Source organism: Clarias gariepinus, chromosome 14 (genome assembly GCF_024256425.1).
Source record: "Clarias gariepinus isolate MV-2021 ecotype Netherlands chromosome 14, CGAR_prim_01v2, whole genome shotgun sequence".
Taxonomy (NCBI): domain Eukaryota; kingdom Metazoa; phylum Chordata; class Actinopteri; order Siluriformes; family Clariidae; genus Clarias; species Clarias gariepinus.
Genome location: NC_071113.1, coordinates 13,439,833 through 13,458,832, shown reverse-complemented (window position 1 = coordinate 13,458,832; position 19,000 = coordinate 13,439,833). Strand labels below are relative to the sequence as shown.

Genomic DNA, 19,000 nt, shown 5'->3' with positions numbered 1-19,000 from the left:
ACACATTCTGGTTGTTTTAAAGCATAGTCCAAAATTAATTAATAATTTCCATTTTAAACGCTGTACATGAGGAAGTTTGGAATGCTTTAGAGATCCCAGAACTGCAAAATCTCTGCTGTATATACATTAATTATAGCAGAATTACAAAGAATGGTCCTGTCTAAGAGAATGGGCGTTTCCCAGTTCTCTACCAGAAGCCTTGTATGCTATGGGTTTATCTGACCTGCTGCTGTTTATGCTTCCAAACACTGTTTAAAAGGGTTCTACTCAAAACCTGGTATAATAGGGATGCCATTCATTTGTAGAATTCAACACAAACAAAAAGAAAGACGTTTCAATTTTTTTACTGTAAAAACATAGTGTTTCACTGTAAAACAGGATTCCACCTAGAATCCCACTGAACTATTGATTGAGCTTAATTTCCTAACATGTTTACCTTCAGGTTACATTGTGCATGTAGACATCTGAGGAGACCTTTAACAAAAATAAAGAGTTCACGGTGCATGTGTGAAATGTGTAAAATATAATTTTATGTGTGAAAACGCATTCTTGCTGAACACGTATATAGAGTGAATATACTTTCAGCAACTGGTTAAACTAACTAACTATGACGGGAGGAGCTGTCAACCAAGAGTGTAATTAGGAATATGGTGAAAGTTGTTTTAAATTCTTTCCGGTACTATGTATCCAAAAGATGAGGAGAATAAAGCATGGAGGTGGTGGAAATTCCTGTAAGTCTTTGTATATCTAAGGTTTTATTTTAAATTTCCACTTATTTACTTTAGAATAATAGCTACCTTAACCTTTACAGGGTTGAATCCCAAATAGTGGAAAATGAAAAGCTAGTGTGCTAGGGTGTAAAATCCCTTGTTCCACACACAAAGTACAGTAGTGCCTTTGTTTAGGGGTTAAAGAGGGATGTAATATTCAGCCTTGTGTTCAAAACAACACAGAAGTTACTAAGTGTTGTTTAAGATGACATAACATTATCAGATGTATTTTCTCGCTGAAAATGTTTCTGTGACTGGTTTTGAATGTGGCTTTATTAGGCAGGTGCTTTCTTCAGTACTGTGGACCATACAGTAGCAACCTACTTTCACCCATGCTGTGACTGAACAGCTAGTGTAATAAACAAATGTTTGAACACCTGCGATGTGAAATGATACTGTACATATATTGTAGTCAAATGTACTTATGCTGTTACCATCTATTTTTACAACTTGTGGAATAGATAATATCCAATCAGATTACTCAGTCTGAACTATTCTATATCTGTTGCCTAATATTCCGTATTGTGCTTAAATAGAATTGCAATTTCATAATTTAATTGTTTAAGAAATCTTTATTGCATTGGTTCGTTTATTAGTACATTATGTCACTTTAAACTGGGAGTTTGCAGTGTAAAGTTATGTATGTTGTCATTGTCCTTATGCAGATCTTATCCTGATTCTTTTTTTATAATTCAATTAAATCAATAATATAAGGTTGTATACTCTAGACACATGTTTTTGCATTTATAATTATAATGTAAAGTATATGAGCTACTCTTTTGTCTGACTATCACCATGTCTGTCCCTCACATCTGGCTCACGGTGATAGATCAGGGGCTGCTTGCAGAGACCTTCTTTTAGCCAGAATCAGATGTGCAAATAAATGGAAATAAATATAATTTTCCAAATATATATGAGAAATCTAATTGGTGGAATACACATATATCTAGTAAGATCTGGATCCTGTCCAATACAAAAAGATTAATTCTAAACTTTTCCAATTTTTTATCAAGAAGTCTATATAACACTGCTTCCCTAACTCAAATGCTTTCATCTTGTTCTTCTTGAAATTTTTGGATAGTTTACATTGTTTAACTTCTTAGTCTATCTATCTATCTATCTATCTATCTATCTATCTATCTATCTATTCATCCATCTATCCATCCATCCATCCATCCATCTATCTATGAGCCAGGACAAATCTGTTTAGGGAAACAATTAAAGAAATTGTAATTGTACTGTGATTTTTATATGATCCCCCCCCAACATGCTTTATCCTGCTTGGCTTTCACAGATTGTTCTGCTTATCCTAACTTAACAGATGTTTGTTTGAAATGTCCTGTTTACTACAATGCACAATCACTGTATTTAAACCCTGGCAAATTATTTATTTATTTATTTATACATTTCTCTTCTCACTTACTCACACATTGTCTGTACCGCAAAAAACAGAGCACCCAGGGGGAAACAGGCAGACAGACCTAAAGTGGGAATCAAACCCAGAACCTGACGGTGCAAGGCAACAGTGCTTACCACTAAGCCACCATGCCTCCTCATTTATTGGCTATACTCCTTTATCCTGGAAGGAAGCCTGGAACCTATCCCAGGAAACTCTGGGCACAAGGCATGGTACACCCTGGACAGTGTGCCAATCCATCGCAGGGCACTCCTGCACATATTACACACACTACAGGGCCATTTGAGAACACCAATTAGTACAAAATAGCAAATTGTATGGCAGCGTCACAAGCACTCGACTGGCCTGCACCTCCACACCAACCCCACTGAACACCTAAGGGATGAACTGATCCAGGGTTTTGACAGGTTGTGATTTATGCTCAGCTCTCATTGCTGACAGAATTTAAGTAGCTAAACAAGTTGTTCTGAACCAATTAAATGCTCTTCTAAAAATTTATGCATTTTTATTAATTAATTTATTTTATAATAATAATCACAGGCTTAAGAAATATATTTTAATTAATTAATGTATTAATCAGCTTTACTACGACATTAAACGAGAATTGGTGACGTTTACACGGAACTGTTTTTTTCACAGCATTTGATGTACCCGAGCAGTTACACACGGTGTGCTGTCAGAAACCGGAAGTATGTTCGAGCGCCTCAGAGGCTTCCTCAAACAGATTTTCTCTTTGGAGGAGGGTCTTTGTGCACGCTCACTGATCACTGCTCTCTCATGGTTGCTTTTTTTGTACACACACGATAGTAAGCTTGGACGGCTGGTGTCTTAATCTCTGGCGCAATGCTGTAGAAGATACGCATGTTTTTGGTAAGTACTTCGTTAATGGACTTGAATCCGTGTCACACTGTTTTATGTCCTGTTGCTAGCAAGAAAATTAGCAAGCAGTATTCCTAACTGGGTTCATTCAACGGTATGTGTTTTTGTTGTTATTCTTGTTGTTGGTATTTTTTTTTTGCGAATTGTATTAGTTTATACGTTTTCGTGTATCTGTCCAGTCGTCCCGTGGTTTTTCTTAAAGATTTGAACACCGTGACAGTAGACTAGCCTTTTAAATATTCAGTTAGGTTCTGTGACAACACTATGCTCAGTGGCCGTTTGGCTAGTGTCACAGATTAATTTCCACAAACAGTCAGCAAATCCAAAAAGTAAAAGGAAATCCATTCACTTTCATTTCTTGTATATTTTCACTGGCTTGTAGCTGTGTTGAGGAAGTCTTGGTCATCTTCAGTTTCATTCACTAAACACAGCCGTGGGCAAAGGTTTTGAGAATGACACAGATATTAATTTTTATAGACTCTGCTCCTTTAGTGTTTTCACATCTCTTTGTCAGATGTTACTACGGTATACTGAAGTATAATCACCAGCATTTCATAAGCGTCAAAGATTTTTAGTGACAATTACATTAGGTTTATGCAAAGACTCAATATTTGCAGTGTTAACCCTTCATTTTCATGACCTCTGCAATTCACCCTGACATGCTGTCAATCAACTTCAGGAGCACATCCTGACTGAACACATCCTGGTGATTCTTGCATAATCAATGCTTGGAGTTTGTCAGAGTTTCTGGGGTTTTTGTTTGTTCACCCACCTCATGAGGATTGACCTTAAGTTCTCAATGGGGAGTCCTGGCTATGGACCCAAGATTTCAATGTTTTGTTCACTTTTGCTTCATGTTGGAAACGGCAAACTGTTGGTAGCTTGCCATCATACATTTCAAGCAAAGAAGCGGAAGCACATATTTGGCTGTACACTGTTTTGGAAACTCATTTCAAATTTATTTAAGTCATGGGTTACAATGCAGACATGAGCATTCCGTAGTTTTTTTTTGTAGCCTTTGTGTTTTTTCGGTCATCAGTGACTTTCGCCTTGTAACTTTCCCATAGATGTCATTTTTTCACACTCTCTTTTTATTGTTGAATCATGTACACTGAACTTAATTGAGGTTTGCAGTTCATTAGTTTTAATGAGCTCCTGAATGAATCGTAGTTGTGCTCTTGTGATTTTGGTAGGCCGGCCGAATTCTGGGAAGCTTCACGACTAGAGATGGGGGACTAAAAATCGATTTTGTTATAAATCTCAATTTTCTCGATTCATGTATCACCACACTGACTTCAAAATAGAGTTTAAAAGAAAATAATTTTTACATTTATAATAGAGATAAACTGATTGGCTAGTGACTAGAATTGGCTGGTTTTCAGTTTGATTGGCCATGGCCGGTGATGAGCTGATCAGCCTCAGATATGAACGATTCTGTACCGAGCGCAGAAGATTCTGAGTGGCGCAGCAGAAACGCATTTGTATAGCGGTACATTATCAAAAATCACGGACTTTAAGAGCTTCTGGTCAGCCCCTTTCTCTAAACTCTGCGAGCGATCCCAAACCAAGCAATTACACACGCTTACAGAAGTCTCAAAACACAGCAAGGGCAAATTAGTCGTAAAAGCTCTCTGTGCCCACATTAGAAGCTCCCCTGCACACTCGCAACCACTTAACTAATGCTCTCACCGTCAGGTTGACTTTTAAGACTTTGGAGGCATTTGAGGTGGTAAAAAGTCACCTTTTCTTTATAATCCTACAGAAGGTACACTGAACTATTTATACATTTTCATCCCATGTGGTAGGGCTGTATTAGTTGTTAAGGTTGTTTAGAAATAATAATTACGGCTGGCATTGTATTTAAATTTAGGTAAGGGAAACTTTTTTATAATGAATGGGCTACATTTATTAATCATAATGAATTTAAAAGGCTTAAAAGTGTAACAAATTCTGGGAAAAATGTAATATTGAATCTGGATGTTTATAAAATAAGCACCATTTACTTATAGAATCGCACCTAGGTACCATGATAATATTAAGGTGACCAATGATTCCCATTCCTATTTAAAGTTTTTCTTTTTTGCACATTGGGCCAAATAGGTCTGGACAGTTTTTTTTTCCTTAAATAAATAAAATTTTAAATTGCATTTTGTATTTGGTTGGGTTATCTTTGTGTAATATTAATTTTTTTTGATGATCTTGATCATTTAAGTGTGACAAATATGCGCCAAAAACAGGAAGTGGGCAAGTACTTTTTCACAGCACTGTATGTTCAAAGAAGAAATGAGGCTTGGAAACATATTTAACTCCTTCAGACTAGCACTTGGTAGGACCATTTTTACTGTAGTAATTACTGTTAATCTAAGGTTAATCTGAGGCTACACTCAGCATTGGCCTCTGTTTTGGTAGCTATTTTCACCCATTTATCCTGGCTGATGTGCTTCATATTCTTTGGGTTGGATGTGGATGTTGTTTGTTGACTGCAATTTTTAACCGGTGCAACATATTGTCTGTTAGATTCAAATCCTGGGACTTGAGACTTGCCATGCAAAATATTAACTGTTTTTTTTTTTGTTTGTTTTTTTTAAACATTTCTCCATTGTTTTGGCATTGTGTTGGAGACTATTGTCCTGTTGGGTAGTGTAGTGTTGACTATGGATGTTTGATCTCTTTATACCCTTTTCCTAAGTCTTAGTAATTAAACTCTTTATACTTTTGCAAGATTCTGTATGTAGGCTGCATGATTTTATATACAGTAGCCTCTGTATTTATTGCTGTTTAAAAGATATTCTTTCTGCCAAATGTTGCTCTGCAGATTAAAGGCATGCCCATCAGGCTGCTCCCAGGGAGGACGGACGAACTTCGAACACATTCAAATGCTGATGATCAGGTGCTGACAGAGCGAACTATGCCCCTGATATCTTACAGTTTGTATTGTCAGGTTAACTACACACAGATGTTACCCGCTGTCTCTTACAGGATTTTTTTTCTTTCTGTTTCTGTTCTGTTCTTATGTAAGTCCAAGAATGGCTTCTGCAACACAGGAAAAACAGTACCCCGCATCTCTGCTTAGTTTTTTCATCTATAACCCTAAGTTCGGACCGCGTGAAGGGGAGGTAAGTTTCAGAAATTTTCTTACAAAAATCTTATTCCTGTAAGCAGACAAGAATCCTTATTTTTATAAATCATGTGCATACTTTTGCATGTGTTGATGGATGGTGCAGTTGGACTGGAATGTCTGAAACTTGAAACTTTCTAGGAAATGAAAAGGAGACACACAGGAGTCTTTTATAGGAATTTCTCCTGATTGACTATAAAACATGTCACACAAAAGAGGTCAATAATTTTATGTGATGGAAAGCAAAAAGAGGATTTATTTGTTTATCTAATTTAAATGTAATTAAGTTAATAGGATTAACCAATCAGGTCATAGTTTTTAACCATTTTATTGCCACTCTGGGCATGTTGGAGGATTCATAAATTTGAACATTGGAATAAAAAGGAAGCTATGCATGATTTCAGTGTAATGGGGCCATACAAACAAAGACAGACCAGATGACATGACACAAAAGAGTTTACATTTTTAAAAATATATGGTTACTTACATAGTGGCCAGAATGTACAAGTTCAGTAATTGCTGTGATGCACTTTTTCCAGCTTATTAGGACCCAAGCTTGTATCTAGACTCATTTAGCTGATACACTGAGAATCTTTTCAGATGTAGCCCAGTGGCGGTCCTTTTTTCTTTGCTATATAAAGGACTGCTATATTCACTATTAATCTGTATTTGGGATTCCATTGCTATATAAACTGAAAGCAGGTTTGAGTTTCAGACATGATAGCTTTTGTGTATTGTGTGACCTTATTTTTTAATTGGTTGATAAACATTTAATTATGATGCTAACTACTCTAACATTGTCACTTTGTTCTGTTGCACAGGAGGAGAAAAAGATATTATTTTATCATCCCTGTGACATAGAGAAAAATGAAAAGATTCGCAGCGTTGGACTCTGTGAGGCCATTGTTCAGTTCACTAGGTACGTATCTGTGCTTGGGTAAAAATAATAAACATGCGTCTGTGTGTATGCACCAGAAATTAATCTTGACTCTTAGTCTTGACACATGTAGTAAGTTTCAAATCTGTAATCAAATGGAACAAATGAAAAACCTTGGAAGTTTCTCCCCAAGTGAGGAAAAAGGATATTTGTTTACTCTGGGTTGAAATTCTTGTAAATGCTTTAAAGATCAATGATCGGTTATCCGTTATGCAAGAGAACCAATAAAAAACAGAAAAAGTCTAAATTGTCACAGAAGAATTTATGATGTTGATTGATTCACAACATTAATCGGTGCGGTGAGTAACAGGCAAGAAAACATTTCAATGTAAAAGCTGCCAGTGGACTCTCAACAGCACAGGGAATATATTTGTGTTTCTAGTTAGCATTAACCCAACAAGAATATGAACGCAGCAGAATATTTTCTTTTTTTAATATTAGCTAAAACGGGAACTAGCAATAAAAAACACGCACAGTACCACAGCACACTTGTGATGGGTGCATAACAAATAGCCTTACAGCTGTGATGATAGTCTGAAGAATAGGGGGGAAAAATCACACATTCAAAAGACTTCCAAAAACACAACCTATTAAACTAACAAACAGTTCACGTCACAGAATACAATGACAAAAGAATTACTCACATTTTTATCAAATAACTACTTGCAATAAAACAAATAAAGTATGAGCTCATGTTGAAGTTTTCTTGAAGGCCTTTTCTTCTGAATGGAGCAAACAATGTCATGCGGATACAGGTGATCCTTGGCTTTAATAAATTCAACAGCATGTCTTTTTGGTTCAGAAACTGTTCTGTTGGTCTTTTATGGAATTTGGTCTCTTACCACTTTTATGGTCTCTTAATTTTAATAAATCCCCCAAAAAATTCCTTCCTTTAACCACCATGTAAACCCTAACTAAGAGAATTCTCACATCAGATATAGCTCACAAATTACAAAAACTCCCACATTATTATTATAAGATCACAATAACTCAGCCAGCATGCTAAGTAAACTTTTTTGATATGCTGTATAATGATCTGTAACGTTTCTAGTGCAGGCATAGTGATTTGCAAATCTAGTGAAAAAAAATATTCCCACCAATGATGCACCAACATCTGATTTGGCTGTTTTAAGTAAATCAGTCTTAAATAGTGCCTTTATCAGGCTCTCAGGGAAAGCCTCTAGTGTTTAGTAACCACATAGGAACTGCAGAGAAGTTAAAGTCTGATTGGCTTCCAGGTGCTGGAATGTTTGTAAGTAATACAATAATTAAAGTTGCGAGTTTTTTGTTTTGTTTTTTTTAATGGAGAAATATGAGGTGTTGTTCATTGTATGCATGTATAATAATCATTGATCAAAGCATATCAGTTAATGGTAAAATTTACTAATTAGTAGATTTTAAAACTAGATTGATGTAAAAAGTCATATTATGTACAGAATTATTAAGCTGATGCAGTCATTTATTCTGTATTTGTGTCATTGTGCTCATTCAATTTAAATTAGTCCTGATGTTCTACTGATTTTTTTTGACATTTGCAGGACCTTCTGTCCCACAAAGCCAGCAAAAGCACTTCACACTCAGAAAAACAGACAGTTCTTCCACGAGCCTGAGGAGAATTTCTGGATGGTCATGGTATATACATTTAGAAGTTTTCTTAATGCTGCTGTACTTTGCTGCAGAGTAGTGTAGTCTGTGTTGCTTTATGAAATGTTTGATCAGTGTTTGTTTTGTATCCTGAGAAATGGACATTTTTTTCTCAGATCTGCACAATTTTAACTGTTAATTGTTAAAAAGAGCATTTAGAGAAGAAATGTAGAATTTCTGAAAGTTTAGGTGTTTCCCAACTTGTTTAAATGTATGTGTTAGCAGAATCATGAATGTGAACCTCAATTTAATAGATTTTAGATTGTGTAGTTACAATGAGTTCCTGCTTTATATATGTATTATACTATCACATTTAAATAATATCCATCATTATTATCATTTTCTGCAATATTCTGTGATTTTATTTTTAAGGTCGTAAGGAACCCAATGGTAGAAAAAACCAACAAAGACGGAAAGCCACCCACTATAGAATACCAAGAAGAGGAAATTCTGGTTCGTGTTATCTCACTAAATTTGTTTTATGATAAATCTCAGGGACACGGTCGGGATAGATAATGTCTGAGAGTAATCGCTGTATCAAAGTTTTTTTTTTCCTTTTCTTTCTTTCCCTTTCTGCGTTTTAGGACTCTGTTTATGGTGCAGTGTTACAGCAGTGCTACAGCATGTATAAGGTACTTTATATTTTCCGTTCTATCAAAACCCTTGATCGGTTGAATGCATTTGTGCTACATGTTTGTGGCCTCGTCTTTGTTTCCAGCTTTTCAATGGCACTTTCATCAGGGCATTTGAAGCTGGTGGAGTGGAGCTGCTTACTCAAAAGCTTGAAAAGTTCTTCTACAGGGTAAGATAAACTATTCATAAGGAAAGTGATCTTCATCAGCTAAAAGACTTGTGTGAGTTTTATGTGAGTAGTGTGTATGTAGTCCACGTTGTTGTAATTAAAACATGAGATCATGGATACCAGCAAATTACTGAAATACCCATCATTGTTGAATGAAATTTTAATGTACACTTCCTGAAAATAACACAGTCATAACCTCACCATTATCTTTAGCTGTAATTTTTTTTAATTATTTGTCTGTCGCTAGTAAGAAGCTCAGCTGTGCAAAATAAGTGTTGTTTGTCTGATAAGTTGTTTTATTTAAATTGCCTCACTGATGGACTCGTGCTTATTCACCTGTCTTAATAATTCAGCTGTGGTCAAGGAAAACCCTTCTCATAACCTCCATTCAAACTCGAGCCTTGGCCTAGTGGCCTCTGTGAAGCTGTAATGTGGTCCGAGGTTGAAATGCCACTGACTGCTGTGCAAAAGCAGTTCAGCATCTTACTGTATATCACTGTCAAATTACATGATGTCAGCCTCCATTAGCAAGACTCCCTGGCATTAGCACTTGTGATTGCATTTATTTCTCTGGTCCTTTCCTGACACAGACATAATTAATTCAGCCATATCTGAGTTATAAAATGGAGTTTGAGCAATAGCTGAAACCACTACCAGTAGCAACAATACGTTTCTGGGTTTCTTTAGGAAAGAATAATGAAAAAATAATTAGAGATCTGGCACAGAGTGTGGTCCACATCTATTTATTATGATGGTTATGTCAGTGGTCATGCTGTAAAACATATTTGTGTGTCACTGCATCTGAATTCTGTCAAAAACCCAAAAAATTAAGAAGAAATCATAATTCCCCTAAATTGCTGTTTTTTTTAAATTACATTACAGTTGAAGGAGAGGTTATAGTTGGACGTATTAAAAATTTTAACAATATGAAGGGTTTCCTCAGTTCACCAGACATATACAAGCTGTTATGCATTCTGTGTTTTTGTGTTTGTTTCACTGTAGTACATACAGACACTGCACCTTCAGTCATGTGACCTCCTGGATGTGTTTGGAGGAATCAGCTTCTTCCCTCTGGATAAAATGACATACCTGAAGATCCAGTCTTTTGTCAATAGAGTGGAGGAAAACCTGAGCTTGATCAAGTACACAGCCTTTCTCTACAATGACCAGCTCATCTGGTAAACTTTAAACAATGCTTATTTACTAAATAATAAACTGCCTGGCCAAGAAAATATGAATAGCAATTCTATAAAAACCTTAAACTGTACAAGTAACGCATTGATTAATATGTTTCACCTGGCAACAATTCTTTTAACTCTAGGAACTTTTCATTACTTAAACAACCATGTCGAAAGATGTATCCCATGGTCCTGGAAAGAATGCACATATCATTCATAGTAGCCACTGTACAAACCTCTGAAGGCAGTGTTGTGATCTGCCATTGCTTTAGTTGGTCAAGTCTTGATTGGCCACCATAGTTTTTGGGATGTGCTGCAGACGAACTTGCAGAGTGGTTAGACTCTCCCGTCATCAATAATTGTGTGGAGATTGTGTGCCTTAATTAAAGCTGAAGGGATTTAAGCAAATATTATTATATAAGAGAATTTATTTTGGCAAGAGAGTGTAATTTACTGATAAAGAGTTGGCACCAATTAAGCACCAGCACTGACTTTACTCTTAATCTTTAGTGGCTCTTGTCTGTTTTTCCTACAATTGTTCTGCTCTGCTTTTGGATCTATTAAGTGGAATGCTGAATTTGTATCACACTTCTTTGAATAAAAATATTTGTCAAATAAGTCCATATAAACTAAGTATTGCCTGAGATTGCAAATATTGCCTATTAAATTCTTGAACTATCTTCTTCCACAGTCCAAAGACATGCAGATTAAGCTAATTGGCCTTCTCCAAATTGGCCCTAGTGTCTGATTGAGCGTGTGATTTTGTGTGTATGCGTGTGTGTCCTGCGATGGAATGGCAGCCTGTCCAGGGTGTACACCGCCTCTTGCCCTAAGTCTCCTGGGATAGGCTCTATGCCCCCTGTAACCCTGTATACAGGATAAAGTGTATAGATGAGAGAGTGAGTGGTTGAAATGTGTGATTGCCAACCCTTTAACCCATTGAGGGTGTCTTAACGTAAATAACAATATTAAGCATAATATTTAAAAACTAACACACCATATACTTCAGGATTTAAACACAATATGTAACATTAGCAAAGTATCTAACACTTTTAAGTTTATGATCACTTCGTATTATTTTGGCAGGTCCCATTCGGCTGTGGGTCACCACAGTGGACCATTTAACATTTTATGACCACTAAAAATGTTAATGTAACTTGTGGATTGATTATTCTGTCCACATGAACCGAAATAAACAACACCTTACTGAAAATGCGAATGGCTGTAAAGTGGCAAAATTCAGAATTTGATCCTAAACAGCAAGTTCAAATATTTACAGGAGTGCATTTTGTTATCAACATTAAGTAACACACTGCAGTCTTCGCTAATATATTTTTGTATTTAAGTTAGAGGTTTAGATAATGCAAGTGTTAATTAACTTTGTTACTTTAATATAATTACTTATGGGTTATTACTGCTGAAGTTTATGTTCAGTCTAAGTTAAAGGAACTTTTGCGTAACATTACTGAGATACCTACAGTATATACAGAGAAAAGAATAAGCCCTTTCCTAAACATGTCTATAATCTCACTTATACAAAGGTTTAGATGCAGACTGAGCTCTGATATTAAAGTTCCTAAGGACCTGCTATCGAGGGTAGTTGCTTGTATGTGCAGCATACCTGGATACCAGATAAAACAGATTCTAGATTTAGCAAGCCTTGAAAATATACAAAGCACACTGTAGTTTTTTGAATTTGCCAAGTCACATGATCATGCAAATGTGTTTTTTTTTTTGTTTTTTTTTTCCAGGAGTGGGCTGGAGCAGGATGACATGCGCATTCTGTACAAATACTTGACAACATCATTGTTTCCAAGGCATACTGAACCTGAGGTGTGATCATTTTTACTTTTAGTGCATTTAGCCCCTTTTAGACATGGATTCCTTTCAATTAACCCAGTAGCATCTGAACACGCCAGCTTTATGTGCACCCAAAGTTTTGACGTGCTAATGTAGGATGTTGGTAAATACAGTAAGTGGGTTTACCAATCATCACAGTCTAGGTGATGTTTTATAAACTATTACCTAGTTCTAGGTGTTCTTCTGTAAGCTGTTGGTATAACCGCAATAAACAATGGCCGACTTTTAAGCAAAAGTGGACACAATGATGTGTAAAAATTGTTCTGGATGTGCTAAATAATAACAAGGAAAAAAAAATCCCCCTGGAACTCACTCGTATCTATCAGTTATGTTGTAAGAAAATGCTGACCTTGATAGGTGTAGGCATGAATGAATGAAGCTGTAGAGAACAATAGCATGACATCTTTCTGAATGTCGGAAAGCTTTTATTTTAACAGATTGATGTGTCCAGCAATGTTACATGTCCCGTGTCTATTTGAGTTTACTATGAAACTGCAAAGCATTCTATGTAGAACACAAATTAATTTTGTGTATGTGCTCCAACAGCTCGCAGGCAGGGACTCGCCTCTAAGACCGGAGGTGACGGGGAACCTGTTGCACTATGGCAGGTAAGTACAGAACTGTCTGCTCTTGACATACACCACATTTCTGATCCTCTGCCTGTGTTAGACTCAGGTGTCCAGGGTACTTGGCTCAGTTGACAAAGCCTGGCTCTGATAGATTGCCTCTGATCACGTAGCGCAAAAGAAATTAAAGTGCTCTGATGGCGTGGAACAAAGACCTGTTCCATCCGACTCCGTACTGGATGGTGGATTATAGGTCAGTGAGTGCACCAGCATGGTTTGTGTTGCAGCTTATTTGGCAGTAGTGTTAGCCCTGCAGATTACTTTTATACAACTGAGCGGAGCTGATGGAGTGTTGGCTCTCTTCAAGCAGGCTGATTAGATTATCCCCCTGAGCCTCCTGCAGCAGGATTGTGTACACAAACATTATGTTTATGTGATCAGGGCAGACAACCAGGCCAGGGTTCTTAATCAAAGGCTACATGAACACCATTCACTTCCACACCAGTAATCCGCTCATCATTTCCTCTAGACAGGTAAACTAGGGTTTAGTAGTATCAGGTCACAGTTGTTCAGTTTTGTACAACTGGTGATGCGTAATTCAAACAATGTTATTTTCTTTATACAACCGTGGACATTGTCACACAACAGGAAAAGTTTCTTGCTGTGTGAAGCAAGAAAAGGTTTACAAATGAAATCAGTTTTAAATGTAACTGTTATTAATCTGTTGTTATCTGTTGCACAAATGCGCTCTGGTTCATATAATGTGGTTATGTCAATTGGAACGTTTCTACATTTTATAACTTTTTTTTTCTTAATTCAAATACACATTTCTATTATTCATGAATAAACAATATCCAATTAGAGGCAGAGAAAAACACTCTCTATGGGCTGTGTAAATAAGAGACCAAACAAAATATGTGCAGTTTCAAAATAAAATTAATATAATTGTGTTTGGTCCTCTAACACTCTCTTTTATTAATTATCAAATCAATTAATTGATTATAGTATTAATAGTAATTATTATTATTATTATTATGTATTTTTCTTTATGTCTTTCCTGTTTGTCTGTTGAGCAAACTCAAGTTAATGTTCTTGTATGCTTGTAAATCATAAAGTAATCAGGCTTCATACATATAGTACATATACATACATATAGTATAGTACTGGTATGGAGTTTAGTCACACAACTGTTTGAATAAGCACTCTATTTTTTAAAAATCATAATAGGATGTCGTGTTCTTTGTCTGCATTCCTAATAATCAGTTTTTCTGGCTTGATTTGCCTTTACTTGATTTACTTAACTGTGCAGTATGTATATCCAACTTTCTCTTTGAATACTCCTTGATATAAAATGTCTTGCTCTTGGAATGATAGATTCAAGATTCAAAGAACTTTATTTATCCCAGAGGGAAATTGCTTTGTCTTGGTCATACAGTTGCATTGATTAATAAAAAAAAATTAAAAATAAAATAAAAACTTGAAACAAGGAAAGTAAAAATACAAGAAATAAAAATTAAAAGAAAAATACAATAAATAGAAGCAAAAATAGAATTAAATATAGCACACTTGTTACATATTGCACTAAACATATAATCTGTATACTGATATTGCATTTGAAATGTTGTATAAGTGAATAGAAATTAATATTGCACAAATGTACTGATAAGATATTGCACTTAGACTTGGAACTTATCTTGAGTTGTGGGAACAGTAGTGTCCGAAAGTATTATTGAGCATTAACTACTGACAGTCCCTATCCCTTAGTGAAAGCGTTACAGAGATGAGTTATATAGTTTAATGGCCATTGGAAGAAAAGATCTCCTGTGGCGCTCTGTAGAACACCTGGTCATGATCAGTCTCTGCCTAAAAATGCTCCTTTGGTCGGAGAGAACACTGTGTAGCAGGTGAGAAGGATTGTTCAAGATTGTGTATTTTGGACAGAATCCTCCTCCTTGCCACAACATCAACAGAGTCCAGCTTCATGCCCAGGACAGATCTGGCCCTTTTAAATACCTTGTCCAGTCTGTTTTTATCTGCTGCTTTCATGTTGCAGCCCCAACAGACCACAGCATAGAAAACGACACTCGCCACAACAGATTCATAAAACATCCAAAGAATGGTAATGCAGATGTTGAAAGACCTGAGCCTTCTCAGAAAGTACAACTGGCTTTGTCCTTTCTTGTAGAGTGCCAATGTGTTAATTGACCAGTCCAGTTTGTTATCCAGATGCACTCCCAGGTATTTATACTCAGAGACCATGTCCACTGTCTCTCCCTGGACAGATATCGGAGTCACAGGGGTTCCCCTTTTCCTGAAGTCGACCACCAGCTCCTTCGTTTTATTGATGTTGAGTTGTTGCTCACACCAGAAAACAAAGTCATCCACCACAGACTGGTACTCGCAGATGTCACCGTCCTTAATACATCCCACCACCACAGAGTCATCAGAGAACTTCTGTAAATGGCATGATTCTGAGTTATATTTAAAGTCAGATGTATAGAGGGTGAAAAGAATTGGAGAAAGAACAGGAGAATTGTAGGAGAAGAAACTTGGATGATGGAATAAAAAAGTTGTTTTGCTCTTAATGTTTTGCGTTCATTTTAGTTTAATGTTTCATTAGCTATAAAGCTTTGTAACTTCCCAACACCTCTTAATTGGGTGACTTCACCACACCCTGCATAAAGTCCGTAGTATAACATAGATGACAAATAGCTGCAGTTTTCAATCTGTCCTTTGATTTTCATTTTACCTGCTCTTTTGTCTTTTCTAAAATAGATTCTTAACTGGACCAGCCAACCTAAAAGATCCAGAAACGAAATTCAGGTTTCCGAGAATATTTGTGAACACTGAGAACAATTATGAGGAGCTACATTTGATAGTTTACAAAGTAAGTGTGTGTGATCGTTCATCAAAAAATATGAATCATATATAATACAAAATGTATTGTATAAATTCTGTTAAAACCGTTTTTACATAAATCTTAACTGAAAACATTAAAATCCATCATCATTACCATCATCATCTCCCTTGCAGGCCATGAGTGCTGCTGTGTGCTTTATGGTAAATGGTGAGTTTACTTTCTCCATTTAAGCCTTGGAGTTATGTTAGTTGATTTTAGATGTTGGACTTAAAGTGTTTAGAAAAAGGAGCTTAATACATCACATGTGATTAACATTTCTTGCAGCATCAGTAGACATGACACGAGAGTTTTGTGAGCAGCTGGATGCACTGGTTGGACCTCAGCTCACGCTGCTAGCCTCAGATATTTGTGAACAGTACAACATTAACAGGAGGATATCAGGGTCAGTATTAATCTACAGTGTTGTTATCTTTATTGCTTTGAAACAAATCTAAACTTTTAATATAATCTATGCCAAAGCATTAGAGAATCCTAAATTTTAGAGAAGCTTAGAGAGTAGTGCAGACTGAGAGGCAAATCTCAGGTTTGTAATAAATACAGGTAGTCCCTGACTTACGAATGAGGCAGCCTCACCAGTTTCGATAAATTAGTTCATAAGTAAGATGATAAAAAATGTCTGGCCTGTAAAGTTGTCCTGATGGTAAATAATCCTAATTTCAGAAAATCCTCAACAAAACAGTCCAATACAGTGATAAACAGCTCTAAGGCAAAATGACATTTGCGATTCTCAGACAACACTTGCATTTTGAAACATTTCTTAAGCATGTTTACAGTACTTGCCCACATGATGGCAGTGTGGGGAATAGGGGACAAATTCAGTCAAGCGGGTTGGTATATGCTTTACATTGTAAATTTGTGTCAAAGGCATTTAAGACTTAAGAACAAATCTGACTTAAAAATATGCTCCCAGAATAAAACTCGTTCGTAATTCAGGGACTACATGTAGTTAGTTCTAGTACATTATCACTTTTAGAGTAGCATTTTCCAAACTTTTGGAGAATTTTAGCTTTTAAAATCACAAAATAAAATATGTAAAAATGCAACTCAAAATAATACAATGTATAAAAATTGAGAGATAACAGGGTTTTACAGTAACCACCAGGTGTAATAAACACATATTCCAATTTTGTTTTATAAGTAAATAGGAACAGCGGCCAGGGGACCACTCACCGCTGCGTGTTTTTACTAGGGCTTCCTATATATTTGAATGTCAGTTTGCAAAGTATGTGTTTTGTGTTTAAATATGAGTAGGCCAGAAAAGGAGCCCCAGTTTAAGTTCATTTACTTCAACCACATGAACTTGGCTGAGAAGAGCACCATCCACATGCGCAAAACAGCTAGTGTGTCCCTCACCTCTGTCCACCCCGACCTCATGAAGATCCTTGGAGACATCAACAGTGATTTTGCTCGGTAACTACCATTTTAGAACCGTGCCCTGATGATTTATCCAATTCATCAAATGTTGTTTATGTAATCGATAATTTGTCAGAATGACCTTTTTTTGTATATCCTTTTTCTCGCTCATGTCTAAGGGTTGATGCAGATGAAGAAATCATTGTAAAAGCAATGACTGACTACTGGGTAGTGGGAAAGAAATCAGATCAGAGAGAGCTGTATGTCATTTTAAACCAGAAGAATGCCAATTTAATTGAAGTAAATGGTATGTCTTGGTGCACTAACACATTTTCCCCCCAGAAATAGTTTTGATGATGACAGTTATACAGTATATGGTTACGATTGTGAGTTAAAGGTGTGCAATGATATCTCATTGTCATGTTACTTGGTTTAATTTTTTTCATCACACTTTCTTTTTTTTGCATTACAGAAGAAGTTAAGAGGCTTTGCGCAACACAGTTCAATAATATTTTCTTCTTGGATTGAGGACAAGGAAAAAGAGAGAGGGAGATACAGCCGCACTACAAACTGTCAGCTGTTCATGTTTTACTGACAGCATCAGTGTAATGCAATAATTGCATTGTAAAAAATGAATTTTCATATTATGCAATTTTTAAAAGATTTTTATTTAATCTATACAAAAAAAGACTGCATTCTTGTAATTAATTAGAAAATTTAAATCAAAATTTTACTGTATATATAATATTGACATGTCAGCAGCACTTTTGTTCCATTCCCTTTGTTTTTGCTTCTTTTGACCGAATAGTCACTGAGGAATTAAACTGTGCGTTAACTGAGTCAGACTATATTTGTCATTTAAACTGTCCTTTATGCTGTTAGGTCATCTTCATTATGGTTTGTTAATGTTTTCCACTTTTTTCAATTGACATTAAATTTTAATTCACTCTACTCGTTTTTTGTGTTCATGCTCATAGAATGTTTCTATGCTGTGATGTATGTTAATTATAATTATATTTCATTTGTCTTATAATGCAAAAAAAATTGTAAAAATACAAAAAAAAACATAAATAAATTTTAGTTTTTTTATATATATATACTGATATACACAGGTTTTTAGAGTAGCTCAGTGGTCAAGATCGAATCGGAAGGTCTCAGGTTCAGATCCCACAACCCCCAAGTTGTCCCTGCTGGGCCCTTGAGCAAAGCTCTTAACCCTTAACTGCTCAGATGTATAATGAGATTTTAAAAAAATTAAGTCGCTCTAGATAAGGGCATGTGCTAAATCACCAGGTGCTTGTTTTCACTGTTTTTGCCTAACTTGTGAAATTGAAGTAGCCAATTTTTTTAAATGCTGGAGCCTATCCCAGAAGACCTTGAACGGGTGCCAATCCAGTGCAGGACGCGCGCGCAAACACACACACACACACACTACGGGCAATTTGGGAAAACCACTTAGCCTTATCTGCATGTTTTGGACTGTGAGAGGAAACCCACCAAGCACGGTGAAGACATGAAACTGGTTTCCTCCCACAGTACAAACATGCAGATTAAGA

General features: G+C 36.1%; 1 protein-coding gene across 2 annotated transcripts; it reads left to right on the top strand.

The window, feature by feature from the left end:
- The first annotated feature begins 2,870 nt into the window (after positions 1–2,870).
- On the top strand, positions 2,871–18,393 carry ccz1 (CCZ1 homolog, vacuolar protein trafficking and biogenesis associated). Of its 2 annotated transcripts, none has more exons than XM_053512275.1 (17): positions 2,871–3,057; positions 5,882–5,956; positions 6,086–6,182; positions 7,006–7,103; positions 8,660–8,753; positions 9,138–9,218; positions 9,350–9,397; positions 9,484–9,567; positions 10,570–10,745; positions 12,497–12,578; positions 13,152–13,213; positions 15,947–16,058; positions 16,205–16,238; positions 16,356–16,473; positions 17,343–17,501; positions 17,624–17,751; positions 17,917–18,393. In XM_053512275.1, the coding sequence occupies exons 2-17, from the start codon at positions 5,943–5,945 to the stop codon at positions 17,970–17,972; spliced, it is 1,443 nt and encodes a 480-aa protein (XP_053368250.1). In that variant the 5' UTR covers positions 2,871–3,057; positions 5,882–5,942; the 3' UTR covers positions 17,973–18,393. The 2 variants fall into 2 exon arrangements, with proteins under 2 accessions (XP_053368250.1, XP_053368251.1); XM_053512276.1 differs by having other exon boundaries at positions 3,049–3,057; positions 5,882–5,967.
- The last annotated feature ends 607 nt before the right edge of the window (positions 18,394–19,000 follow it).

Coding starts and splice junctions, on each gene's coding strand:
- ccz1 (XM_053512276.1), top strand. Junction 7,104..8,659: donor GCCATTGTTCAGTTCACTAG/GTACGTATCTGT, acceptor TGACATTTGCAG/GACCTTCTGTCCCACAAAGC. Junction 10,746..12,496: donor TACAATGACCAGCTCATCTG/GTAAACTTTAAA, acceptor TTTTTTTTCCAG/GAGTGGGCTGGAGCAGGATG.